Source organism: Gobius niger, assembly GCF_951799975.1.
Source record: "Gobius niger genome assembly, chromosome: 15".
Classification (NCBI taxonomy): Eukaryota; Metazoa; Chordata; class Actinopteri; order Gobiiformes; family Gobiidae; genus Gobius; species Gobius niger.
In genome coordinates this window covers 11,087,390-11,101,043 of record NC_136866.1, presented here as the reverse complement: position 1 = coordinate 11,101,043, position 13,654 = coordinate 11,087,390, and the positions used below count along the sequence as shown (strand labels likewise).

Below are 13,654 nucleotides of genomic sequence, written 5' to 3'. Positions count from 1 at the left end.
GATTATTCTTTTAGGATTATGGCCTAAAAGCGTGCTCTGCTTAGACATTTTAAGGAATTTACAATATTTTTCACATCTCTAGAGTACTTTAACAGGCATTTGAGGTCATATTATTTCTCAAAATCATCTCGAGGGCCAGAGTTTGATGATGGAGGGCCGGTTTTGGCCCCCGGGCCTGACGTTGCCTACCCCTGGTGTATATGTTAGATTTGCAAACAGCACACAGTGTTAGCCACGGATCCAGTGCAATTTTATGAACAAAGAAATGCCAGCTTTTTTTCGATAAGGAGACATAATTAGCTTTTGACTGGGAGGAGTTTTTCGACTCAGACTGGCAGTAGCTATCGTGCACACACATTTCCTTGCTTTTAACCTGAACAGGGTTGAACAGGGACTGAATTAGTATTTTGAGCATTTAAAAACATTGCTCTTTTCGCACCTTGTCGTAGGCGATCGAGACCAACCTGATGAGGAAGTCGAGCAGTGGTCTGACCTACATTGCCGAGTGGAAGGGTGGCCTCCTGGAGCACAAGATGGGTCACCTGACCTGTTTCGCCGGGGGAATGATCGCCCTGGGAGCCGACGGCGCCCCCACGGACAAGACCGGCCACCAGATGGAGCTAGCAGCCGAGATCGCACGCACATGCCACGAGTCGTACGCCCGGACAGGTAAAATCGAACTCTCCATTTGTAAGACCTTGGATTTTGGTCGTCCTCATGCGTCTCTATTGTTGAAAAATGACTATACATGTAAAATAGACACAAGCCACAGTTACCATAATGTTTGTCTTAATTTTCGTGTTATTATTTATTACATAATTCATATTCAGTGTGAGCGAAACCCGTGCCTCGCTGACGTCTCTTGAGTGATGTGTGCAGTTCTTTTGATGAGGTTTTATCCGTCTCTAGCTTTGAAGCTGGGTCCAGAGGCTTTCCGTTTTGATGGAGGAGTGGAGGCCATCGCTACTCGACAGAACGAGAAGTACTTCATCCTGCGTCCGGAGGTCATTGAGACGTACATGTACATGTGGAGGTTCACGCACGACCCCAAGTACAGAGAGTGGGGCTGGGAGGCTGTGCAGGTGAGAAGCAGAGCGTGGCCTCTGTATTAAAGCCAATAAGGCAGTATTTCCTGGTGTCTTTGTGCCTTTATGCTTTTTCTCCTGTATGATTTAGCAACCCCCTGAAATTATCTTGCGACCTACACGGTTGAGAATCACTGTTTGAAGACACTTATGCATGTCTTCTGCTAAATGGAAAGAAAATGTTTGTGGGCTCACAAATGAAACCGTCATTTTATATTCTTCATTTTTTAGATTGAGCATTGCAGTTGTGCGGAGAGGAAAAAGTAGATTTCACTACTCAGTGGTTTGACTCTTGCCAAATATTGAAATGGAAATTTTTTATACATACATATATATATTCAGACAGAGGGCCGTGAGCAGAGCAGAAACGGCTGCTGGCTCTAGTGATATTTCCTACGAGAATTTAAAGTGAAATGGTCAACTAAATGCTGAAAGTATAAACCAATTTATTTTAGCCTTGCAGCCCACTGTATCTTTGTACTTCTGCCGTGTCTAGGCTTTGGAGCAGCACTGTAAAGTCGAGGGAGGCTACAGCGGTCTGAGGGACGTCTACGCATCCAGCCCGAGCCACGATGATGTGCAGCAGAGCTTCTACTTGGCCGAAACGCTCAAGTAAGACATGCCTCTGTCCCCGTCACTCATGTCCACCTCATGATTGTCCTGTCACTGCATTTTACAACGGGACAGCGCTGCTTGAGCTCCACCGTGACAGCCTGTCCCGGATGTCAAGTGCACAAGATGTGATTTATCTAGCCCTGTGGGTAAGGTCAGGAGATGTCTCGCTTGTTCTGACAGACTGAGCCATTCAAAAAGGTGAGTTGGAGGTAAAATCCATTTTGAAAAATGCATCAAGTTGGCAGAACTTTATGACCGGCTCACTCAGACCGACGGCCCGACCACTCGCACTGGAGGAGGAGTCGAGTGTGCAAGCATTCAGCAGTGCATCCAAACAGCATCAGGCTAGCATTTTCATTCGCTCTTACCGTCCTGTAGAAAAGTTAGCGCCACTACCGCAGTTAAGGCCACTGTTTTTCCACACTGAGATATGTTCTTACCTGAGCTTAGACGAGTTGATTCGTACTTGTCTGGTCTTTGTGCGTGCCCTCAATCATGCAAAACGACCAAATATGTTGCTAGCATTTGGCCTCTCCCAATGTATTCCTATAGCTCCAAACGGGGTTGAAGTTGGAAGCGACCAAGCTCTTCCACGGGCACGCACAAACACCAGACAGGTACGTATCAACTCGTCTAAGCTCAGGGAAGAACATATCACAGTATGGAAGAACTGTGTGCCCTCAATCATGCAAAACGACCAGAGATGTTGTTAGCATTTGGCCTCTCCCAATGTATTCTTATAGCTCCAAACGGGGGTGAAGTTGGAAGCGACCAAGCTCTTCCACGGGCACACACAAAAACCAGACAGGTACGTATCAACTCGTCTAAGCTCAGGGAAGAACATATCACAGTATGGAAAAATGGTGGCCTGTTCCTTTAAAACTTTCGGTGTGGTTCATTGTGGTCATTTCTTTTTGGATTGAGGGTGTGGGCAGAGTTTACTTTAATATTTAGTTAATTTGCAGCAAGCCCATCAAAGAACATTAAAATATGCTAATCCAAAAATCACATGCATTCAACAACAGGTTTGTGAAGATCTAAATGACAGTGTCAGCACGTTTTATAAGATACAACCACCACTCATGAAAACAGGAGAATCTGCAAAGATCATTGTCCTGCTTCAGTGGCCTAAGTCTTTGCCAACTGCTTATTGAAAACTTCCTATTGTGATTCTGATACAACTGTTACAAACTGTGGAGCCCTGATACTTAATACAGCGCTGGACACGGCAGCTGAATGTTTTGCCCTCAGCGCGCATGCTTCACTAACGTAAGTGTGATGAAACTCTCAGCTCTCGAGGCGCGCTCCAGTTTAAAAATGATCCGTATCAATTAAAAGTCCATCAAACATCAACGTTGTGCTCGCCCCGTAAGAGCCATTCCCCGCTTGGACAATTTGCGGAATGTCACTCCCCGCTGCTTACCGCCTGTCCGATAAAACCTCCGAGGCAGAGAAATCCAGGAAGAAAAAAAAGAAACCTAACATCAGACCACAGTGGTGCACACAGGCCATGAAAAGTACAAGCACGTCTCGAGCCGCCACGAGCCACAGCCATGTCTCACTTTCTTCAAATAGTTGTTAATATTTTTACTTGTGCGGCGTTGGTGTCTATTTTTGAAAGTGTTTATGTGCGACTGTGGGCTGTGAGCTTGTGCCGCTACAAATGCGTCGCCTCCCTCGCAACGGGACGTCTGCTGGCTCCGAGGCGTGCTTCCCGAGAAGTGTGAGCTCCAAGACAGTCTGCTTAAAAAGGCAGAGTATTACACCAGTACCAAGAATTAATGACAGTCCCTTCAAATTATCTGCACATTGGTTTGGGTTTCCTCTCAGAGTGTGCTGTACTACGGCATCAGATTTAAATTGTATGTTGTTCATATAAACCTTTTTCTTTTACTTCTATTGGTACAAATTCTACACTGATTATCCTGCTATAATATATTAACCCCGAACCCCCACTTAAACCAAGTGCATTTTCTCCAGTTTCCCAAATCTTAAAGCTTTCAGCCTCAGTGTAACGCCTCATTTGAAAGCTAAGACCTACAAAACTCATCTAAATGGATCATTTTACTCGCGTTGTCGTCATTTTTTGCACTTTCATCACACATTTTTGTCACATTTTCGTCAAGTTTTTGTCACTTTTCTGTTGCGTTTACGTCACACATTTTTGTCACTTTTTCGTCACACATTTTCGCCTTTTTTTGGTCACGTTTTTGCCGCTCTTTGTTGCATTTTCATCCTCGTTTTTGTGTCATTTTTGTTGCTATTTTGACGCTTTTTTTCAAGAGGCTTTTAGATTAGACTGATTCGATTAGACTGGAGAAAATGTGCTCGGTTCAGGTGGGGGTTAAGAGGTTAAAGGGGCTAGATCCAAGTTAGCCATTTTATACTCAGTACTGCCACCTCAGGTCATACGTGTAACTGCACCTTCTATATTAAGCTCGTGCATGATGGCACTTCAGACCCGAAGTAACACCTTTTTGAGTGACAGTGCAGGATTTTAGAGGCAGGTCTGAGCTCATTCTACACATTAGAACATTGCTGGAACATGTAAGGGGAAGAAAATACTTAATTTTAACATTTTTAAACTCTGTATAGTCCCTTTAATATGGAAATGTGAGAACCTACAGCAATGAAGGCTTTTGTTAATTCCAATCTACTGCTCAGTGCTCATGGTATAAAAAGATACAGCCTCCATTTAAAAAACAATCAGACTTTACCATAAAAGATGCCTAAATTCTTCCTGAACGCCTGTTAAAGTTCTTTCCATTTTGCTCCACCATTTCAAACACCGCTCGCTCTTCCCTCTGCCTCTGAAGTTTCCCGCCTGTGCCAGTCTGCAGTGGTTGATGTTGACTCAAGGTTAGCTTAACTCGAGCTGACAGACAGCTAGTTGCCTTCCAGCTTTGACAAATATTGACTCGACTAAACATACTAAAAATCCCTCGGCTTTACTCTCCTCCTCCCTTGGTGTGGGAAAGGCTCCAAAGTGCATCCAAAAACCAACATGAAATATCACTGTTGTTTATGGCTGAACGTTTCCCAATAGAAAAGCGGCAAATGAAAACGTCTCATTACCATCATTTCACATTAAGAGCTGCCCGCGGACAACTGGAGGGAGGGGGGGGATATATGGGAGTAATTGACCACCGGCCTGGACATCACAACAATAATTGCGCCATCAGTCACCAGGCATCATATCAGCGCTAACAACATCACGGAGCCGCTAGACATTAGGAAATATTCATCCATTTAGAGGCAAACCATAACTTTAGTCCTCCTAATGTTTCTGGGGAGCATTATTGGCTCTGAGCTCTGCCACTTCCTGGATCCATCTCTGTCGCTGCCAAAGATATACTTCACACAGTCCTCAATCTCTCAACGCTGTAGCCGCCGGCGTAAAAGGCTGGCACACGGCGGCTGAGGGATGAGCCAAAAGGCAGCGGACAAACGGCCATATTTTACTCCGAGTCTATGCCGTATAATCCGGCAGTGGCGGCGTGTGTATTCAGTAGATTCATTCAGTCATCAGTCTCACTCTGTATTAGACATTTCTGGTACAGTTTTGGTAAATGATTTGTGACAGAGTAGAAAATACGTTCACTTTGTCATCGGACAGTGCAGCTCGTGTTTTAGAAAAGTTTAGCTGAAGAAAAGTGTCATGAAGTCTGTCCCACTGGAAGTAATAATGTCCTTTCTCACGTTTTGTTCCTCAAAACTGTGTTCTTTCTGTTGTGCTGTTTTAGTACATCCTGAACGCTACTTTTTTTATACCTGTGTTATTTTAATTCGATTAAAATAACTCAGGTATTGAAAAGCAGTTATCGTTAAAGTAGTGTTGGGAAAAAAAGGAAACCCAGCTGTAGTCACGACACTCATCACAGACGGTGTAGTGGAAGAATATTTGTTTCTCCGCTCCCCTGAGGTGGAGGGAAGTTGTGGGGGCTCATTTTAAAGCTCTGACTGAGCTCTTTCCAGTGCAGGAAGTGTCTATCACTTTCGGGTTCCAGAGATATTATAGCTGATATTGAAAATACCTAAATATCGGCTAGGTCAATATCAATCAGGTCCAACAAATATTGGCTTTTAGGAGTTTGCATTGCACATGAGCCACTTTAAAGTGAGCCCCCCTGTACCTCTGGTTGGGAAACACTGGTCTCCATTATCGTGGATAAAACAGAGGACTCGACTTGTAGCTCAGGAGCTATAAATAGCTCTCCAGCCCTTTCCAAGTGGCTCCACTAAAGTTTCCTACATTTCTTGCCCAGAAGCCTGATGACTCGGAATATTTTGGCGAAACAACTTGTGAGCAAACATTTTCTGTTTGTGTATGAAACGATTGGGAATGAACACTTTCTGAAACATGCAACAGTGGCTGAAACTAAGAAGCTACAGATAAACTCAGAGGAGCAGTGTGATTGTATCAAAGGCGTCATCACAAACGCTGATTAATTAATCTTTAAAGGATCTGTATCATGCTATTTCGATTAACTCCGCCCCCTCTCCCCGAGCTGATCTGCCCATACATTATTAGCAGTAAAATAAATATAAATATCACAGCAATAAGTGAAGTTACTTCACAATACAGTTATAAGGAGTTGACATCTACAACACAGCTTCATAAATGGCTAACACACATGCTAGCACACAAGCTAACACACAAGCTAACACACGTTTTGTCTCACCACCGCTCTGTCCTGGCCTCTCCATCACATTGGGGACTCACATTGGTTATAAAAGTTAATCCACTTTGATTCTGGCGAAGATTCACCAAACATCCATCAAGAGACAGTCACAGAAAAACACTATTCTGGCTGATAGTCGCTGAATCCCCGAAAGAAATTCCAACTTCTGGCGAGTGGCCTCTTCCTTAGGAAGGTTGAAAAAAGTCCTGCACCTCTCGCAGCCAAACACGCTTTTCTCCGCGACATTATCGTTAGGTAAGAATAGGACAGGCGTGTCCAGAATAGTTTAGAAAGAGCTCCATCTTCACATCCTTCAGTGCAAACATGACATCTGTTCAGACGCTCAGGGGTGCGTTTGTTTTGTGTTTGTTTTCAGCCCTGACCTGGAAGCGCTTCTTTTTTTTTTCTTCTTTTTTTTTTCTTCTTTTTTTTTTAAAGCTGTTTTAATTAAAATCAGGCCGTAAGGCACTACATTACAAAAATTGTGCTCTTCCTGTTTGACACTATGATGATAAAAAACGTCACAGTGGTTTTCCAGCAGAGGGCGGAGCAGCTGCTCAGAGAGCAGGATTCAGGAGGATTGTTGGGAACTGCGTGAATGAAGCCAAAAAAAACACCCTGGGGGTGTTTTTGAAGGAAATAGCAAAACAACATGGCTAAAAGCTCCAAAAAGTCGATTTTGCATGGTACAGGCCCTTTAACACTGAAGCCTTGGATCACCATGTATCTCATGAATCTCTGCTTTGAACGATTTTTCTTGTTTTGCTATAGAAGTCATTACAAAACTGACCACAGCGTTACATCAGTCCGTCTTTCATAAACTTGTCTCCCCTGACATTTCGTCTTTCAGCCCTGACATCGCTTTCATCACTTGTTTTTTTTTTATCGCAACCCTATGATGAAATCCACGATAAATACTGCAAACACTGACCTCAGAGGTGCGTCAACAGGCAGGGATTAACCAACTTTCATCTGGGGAGTTCTCGTAAGCTCAACGCAGCAAAGACAATCAGGAAGATTTCACTGTTTGAATTCAAAGTTATCTTGTACAATGTTTAAACTAGGTCTACAGATTATTAAAACCTAACTATTGTAATATCCCAGTTGATATAAAACTCAATCACTATTCAGTCCCTCTCCCGCGTCATCTCTCCGCTGGGCATTATAAGCTGTCAAACCTGACTATTTGTTTTTACGCTGAGGTCCGGGAGCAGCCGGCCCGTCTGCACATGGCCCAGTCATTTCTCATTCATATACGGGCCGTGGCATTTAGTGGGAAAGGGCAGAGGGCGACGGAATACAGATGAGAGGGCGTGCAGATAAATAAATTCACTCAGACGCGCTCTCCTCATCGCGCTGGGGTCTAACACAATCAGGAAGGAAGCGGAGAAAGAAAGTGCGTGTGCATGATATGTGGTGATTATTATTTAGCCCAGGCTATTAAAATGATTTACGAGCATTCAGACGGTGTATTAGACTTTAAGCTGCTACATTTTAGCTGCGATATGACTAATAATGCAAAGGTGGAAAAGCGCAGGGATTAGAACAGAGTAGATTTGTGCACTACAGTATGAGAGATGGAGCGATATACTGTACTGAATCATCAGGCCTTTTTTTACTTCAAACCAGTTCCAGCAAAGGCCGACATTTTGTTGCAGACGACTAAATGACATCCATTTTACCGACTTTATGTACATACTAGATCCACAAAACACTACGAATATTGATTTCTCTTATCTGATGGATTTCAGTGCGCTGTACCAACATTAGTAGTAGTAGTTTGAACAATTTACATACATTATTAATTTACAAAATACAAAATGCATACAACATTGTATAACATCAGTGAAAATGTACACAAGTGAAACACCTGTGTACAGCTGCACGCATTCCCCAATGGGGGTCATAATCATTGTAGTAATAGCAGCATTTCATATTCCTACAGGTTGACATTACGATGTCAGTTCTTGGGTTTTCCAGGTACAAAACACCGTACAACATTCTGTATTGTGAAAATGGTTGTCGTACTCAGGCACATACACAGTGTACATGTGCCAGTTAATAATGATTTCATAATGTTTTCTTGGGCTTGATTAACTTGGCCCCAAATTTCTGACAGAGCCTACTGATCATAGGTTGATCTAAACTTTAAAGGGACCGGGTGCAAGTTCGTCATTTTAGACTCACTACTGCCACCTCAGGTCTTGCACGTAACTGCAGTCTCTATATTAAGCTTGTGCAACTTTTTGAGTGACATTGCAGGATTACATTAGGACACATTAGGACATTGCTGCAACATGTAGGGAGGAATACATTATTGTAACATTATTAAACTCTGCATAGTCCCTTTAAACATTGGCCATGAAAAAACTTATATATGTATTAGCAAGATTGTCCATACAGGCATTACAGGTCACTTTTTGTTTATTTTGTGTTTAATATTACTGGCCACATGACACATGACACATGAAAGGGAGGGGGGTTCATTCACTCCATGCTGATGGTGGTAAGCTACATTTGTAGCCAGTTTCCCCTGGGGTAGACTGACAGAACCAACCAGAACCAACCAACCACTCACACATAGGCATTGGGTGAAGTGTTGTTGTGTCCTTACACAACGACAGTCTGCACCTGCAGGAGCTGGGATTCGAACCCCTGACCTTCCGATCATGAGATGACCCGCTCTACCATCTGTGCCACTGTCGCCCCAAAGGATTAAGTGTTACATTTAATCAACTAATCATCCAGGATTCCACATTTAACCTTTTTCCTTCATGGCCTCGTCCACTTTCCAGTTGTGCTGCAACCCACCTCCACCCCGTCACCACCTCTGCTCATCCAAGGCTTCGCCCAGCACTCATCATCCCACCACCAGCGTCCAGACTCCGGGGGGAAAACGTCCCTTACACTCATCTAGCCTGCTCATGCATATTAACAGCTATTCATAACACCATGTCTTCTTCTGTAGTCCGATTGCCAAAACATCGATTCCTGCATGTCAATAAAGCTTTCTCATTCCTGCTTTTGTTGAAATGTTGTATTCTTTTGTCCGTTTCTCCCAGGTATCTGTACCTGCTGTTCTCAGATGACGACCACCTCCCCTTCGAGCACTGGGTCTTCAACACCGAGGCCCACCCTCTACCGATCCTCAGGAGGGACAAAACGGACAGACCCAACGAGGTGGAGTAACCAAACAAGAGCACAAACCTCTCTATCCTGTGTACCTGAGCCTGCCCAGCGCCGCCCCGGGACACTGCTGGAGTGGAACGGTTTTAATTTATAAGGGGATCAAATAGGGGCCTGGAATTTGTGACTTTTCTTCTGTTTTTTTTTTTCTTTTAATTTTTCCTGGTCCATTGCTGGGCTATCACTGCCAGAGAATGCAGTCAGTCAGAATGTAACCATGACCAAGACGACCATTTGGTTTGGTGTAAATGACTCTCTTTATAGGAGATGTTCAAAGTACAATCACGCCATTCGTCCCACTGTTTTGTCGTGCGTAGCTACATCTCAAAGTGAAAGACCCAAAAGCGGTATCTGCTCTTTTCTTTTTTGACGCGGATATTCGTTTGAAACTCCTTGAGGATCGTAAGACTGACTTCACACAGCGCAACGGACCGCTCAGCTCTTCTCCAACGAGGACCACTTCCCAACGCTTTCCAACGTCTTCGGATGAACTTGTAATCTAAAACTGGGTTCCACACCAAACTTTGTGAACTGCTTTTGTGAGTTTCGGTGGGACATGAGCTCGACCTGCCTCTGACTTCAGCGTTTCCCCACTTTAAAACGTTAATTTGGTTATTGTCTTGATTTGTATTTGCACTACTGTTCCTACGGGGTTTGGCCATTACGGGTTTTCAACAATTATTACGCTTCTCCATTTGATATTATTATTGTACTGTTAATCAAATACAGTATGCTGATATTGACCCTCTTTTTTTTTTTTTTTCCAGTCCTTGCTTTTTTTTTTTTATCCTACTCTATCGGATTCAGATAGACATTTTTCTTCATTCTTATTATTTTAATTTCAAGTTAAGATACTGTAATTATTCCATTTCGTAGACATATTAGATCTGTTGTAATGTTCTTAATGTTTGTCCAAAGAGAAATCCTTCTTAATCACTGTTTTCTCTTACTGAACTAAAAATGCAGTTAGTTACAGGGCATATTTTGACTCACTTGAAGTGTGAAAATAGACCTCATTGACCTCATTTGTGTGAAGGAACAGACTAGTGATGGCCAAACCCCACTTGTTCAGTTGCTTCTCCCATGCTCCCGCTTCAGTAGGACACACTGTAAAGATGTTTCTCCTCCGTGAGGGGACAGTCACACGATTTTACTGAAGCCATATCGCCTCAGCAACGTCTTCAAACGGTTGTAGTACCCCTCGCTGTCCACTTTGTGGCACTCACACCTGAATCCTGGAGAGAAACTGGGAATGTTTAGTTTGTGTGTTTCGTTTCGTTTTGTAAACATCTCCACAGCAGCATGAGCCGGTTTAGTCTTTTATTTAGTGCCTTCTCTGTCGTAGTCCGAGGAAGTAGCAACTCATTCAAGTCCAGTTTAGATAAAGCTTTAATTGCAAGGCGTCTACTAAATTCTGCATATTGTTTTTAAAATATCAAAGAAGCCCCATTTATGTGTAAAACTATGTGAATGTAATGATTTTGTACATGGCTCAAAAGCACTTGTTCTGTATCGAAGTGTTATGTTTGCGTTGATGATTTCTCACCAGCTAATTCGTTTGACTACACTGACATCTAGTGGTGGGATGTTGACTGTGCAGTTTCCATGAGTGGGTTAACGCTGGTGTGTTCAAGTCAGTTGGGTAAATTGGGTAAAGGTTATTTATCAAAGGCTTGATATTATATGTTATCTCGTTTTGTAATTTGAGCCATGGAAATCTGATGATCTTTGTGTTGGTTAGGCTCTGTTGTTTCTCTTAATATTTTTCATTTCTAGTTGATAATATTAACACCCTCCTCTTGCACCTGTATTAGAAATCTCTTGGTAGCCATACTGTCTTTAAAAGCATCTTCTGCGAGTTCAGACCAGTATATCAGTATCAGAACTGCTCTCTTTAACCTGGGTAGATTCCTCTCAAAGAAAGGGAACCGTAAAATGGGAATTTCCTTCATTCTTTTTATAAAAACCTGCTCTTCCATAGGAGTTTGAACATCCAGTCTGCTTAACTCTCGCTGTGACCATCTTAGATATTTACTGTATGTGAATTTGTAGATCGTTGAGTGACTTTGTTACCAAATGACGGTTTAAATGCTGGGACTTGTTTGAACAACTGAAATCCAGGTTGTACAAAAATGAATGTACCGTCCAATGTGAAGTGAACCCTGTTTTTGTCACTTCTCCTGTTGTTTTTAGGATGATATGTGTTTTTGTTTTTTGTTTTGCTTTATTCTCGGGAAGCACAACGACACAGTGTGCAGCAAGACGTGCTGGGGGTTATGCACATGATGTTTAAATACTGTTGTAGGATCGACAGACAAACGGTGGATGACACTGAAGCTGCTTGAACCTTTTGCTGTCACGGTTTTAGTATTCAAAGGCGGTGAATTGTTTTTTTTGTTTTCCTACATACCTTCAGTTTATAGTGACACCTATTTGAAATGAAGGATGGCGCGTTCATCAGAGATACTGTGTTATTTAGTTGCTTTGACCAGTCAGAAATGAGTGGCCTGAGTAGACTTAAAGGTGCATTTTGCAACTTTTTATGTGAAAAAAAAAGCTGATATTTGTGCGTCTTTGACCTTGTAGTGACCCAGTGGTCAGCGTGGCGCCTTTTCTTTCCATCACAGTGGTCTCTGTTTGGAAGGTTTTCACCGCTGACGGACCCTCTCACCAGAAAACCTACAAAACAATTGATCCTAGAGTGTTGTAGAGACCACCATGATGGAAAGTAAAGGCGCCATGCTGACCATTCACACAGCCACTGGGTCACTACAAGGTGAAATACGTTTGAATATCAACTGTTATAATATATACATAAAAAGTTTCATAATGCAGCTTTAAACAGAGAACTAATATATATATATATATATATATATATATATATATATATATAAACATAATATACAAATAATTTTAAGATATTGTATTTATAAGTATTAGATATTGATCTGCTGCCCTAATGCTCTAATTTTCAGAGTGAATTAACCGCATAAATAACAAGCCACGTGTTGTAACAAGTGGGTCAATCATTAATATTATTTTTAACATTTTTTCTCATCTCTGTAAATCGACGTGCATAAATTCAAATCATAACAACGCCACCCAAGAAGTGACTTCCTGTTTCGGTCCAGCACACCAAAGTAAAAGCACACAGCTCGTCTCATTGATTATTTCAGCAGATACTTGCAACATTACAAGAATATAATTAAACACACACATTTTACTCACATTCACACTAATGAACTGCTGAACTAATGAATAAGATGGTGCTTTTATTTTGGCGTGCTGGATCGAAACAGGAAGTCACTTGGGCGGCGCTGTTATGATGTGAAGTTATATAAAATGTTGATCAAAGTCAGTCGCTCTCATCTGACAAAACACAAAGGCTGACGGTGGTAAACGTTTGGATTATTGCTGTGGTCTGTAAAAATAGGTCCCCAAGAAAGGAGATGGGATTCAAATGTGTAACCAAATCACAGTAGGAGAATTTACAACATAAACAAATCTAAAAATGTAGCAAAATCACTTATTGACTTATATATATTCCAAATGTACAGTTCCCACACGCAGGGAATGGGTGACTTCTGCTTTTGTGACTGGGGACCTGACCCATGTGACACGGCTATGGGACCCAATGTGACTTTTATTTTCCTTTTTTTTTTTTTTTTTTAAATCGTCTTTTTGGTGATTCCTGTTCACTTTCTGTTGTGTTCAATGCCTTTCTGTTGTGAATACGTGAAATGGGATGTGTTTTTGTGTGATTTTTTTTCTTTTCTTTTTTTAACAAATATCAGTCCAAAAAGCAGACTCTTGACTCAAACTGTGCTGCGTACAGGAGCTCGTGTAAATTTGAAACCTCAGAAATGTACAGGAGAATTGCTGATAATCATTCCATTGCACATTGTTGACTTTGTTCGTATGCAATATTTTTTGATTTGTGGGGAATCGTTTGTTTCTTTTCGTTGTGCTGATATTCTTAATATAATTATTATTCTAGAGAAATGTACATATTCCATTCAGGCAGATGTGCCGCTCGACATTTCTATAAAACTTCTGAGCTTATGGATATTGAAAATGTTGTAATGA

The 13,654-nt window shown here is 42.0% G+C and overlaps 1 protein-coding gene across 1 annotated transcript in view; it reads left to right on the top strand.

The window, feature by feature from the left end:
- Positions 1-11,534, top strand: part of man1a1 (mannosidase, alpha, class 1A, member 1) — a 142,290-nt gene extending 130,756 nt beyond the window's left edge. The window contains exons 9-12 of the mRNA XM_079572019.1: positions 450-669; positions 910-1,082; positions 1,582-1,697; positions 9,445-11,534. Coding sequence (XP_079428145.1) covers positions 450-669; positions 910-1,082; positions 1,582-1,697; positions 9,445-9,571 — 636 coding nt within the window. The 3' untranslated portion in view covers positions 9,572-11,534. The remainder of the gene's footprint in view (positions 1-449; positions 670-909; positions 1,083-1,581; positions 1,698-9,444) is intronic.
- The last annotated feature ends 2,120 nt before the right edge of the window (positions 11,535-13,654 follow it).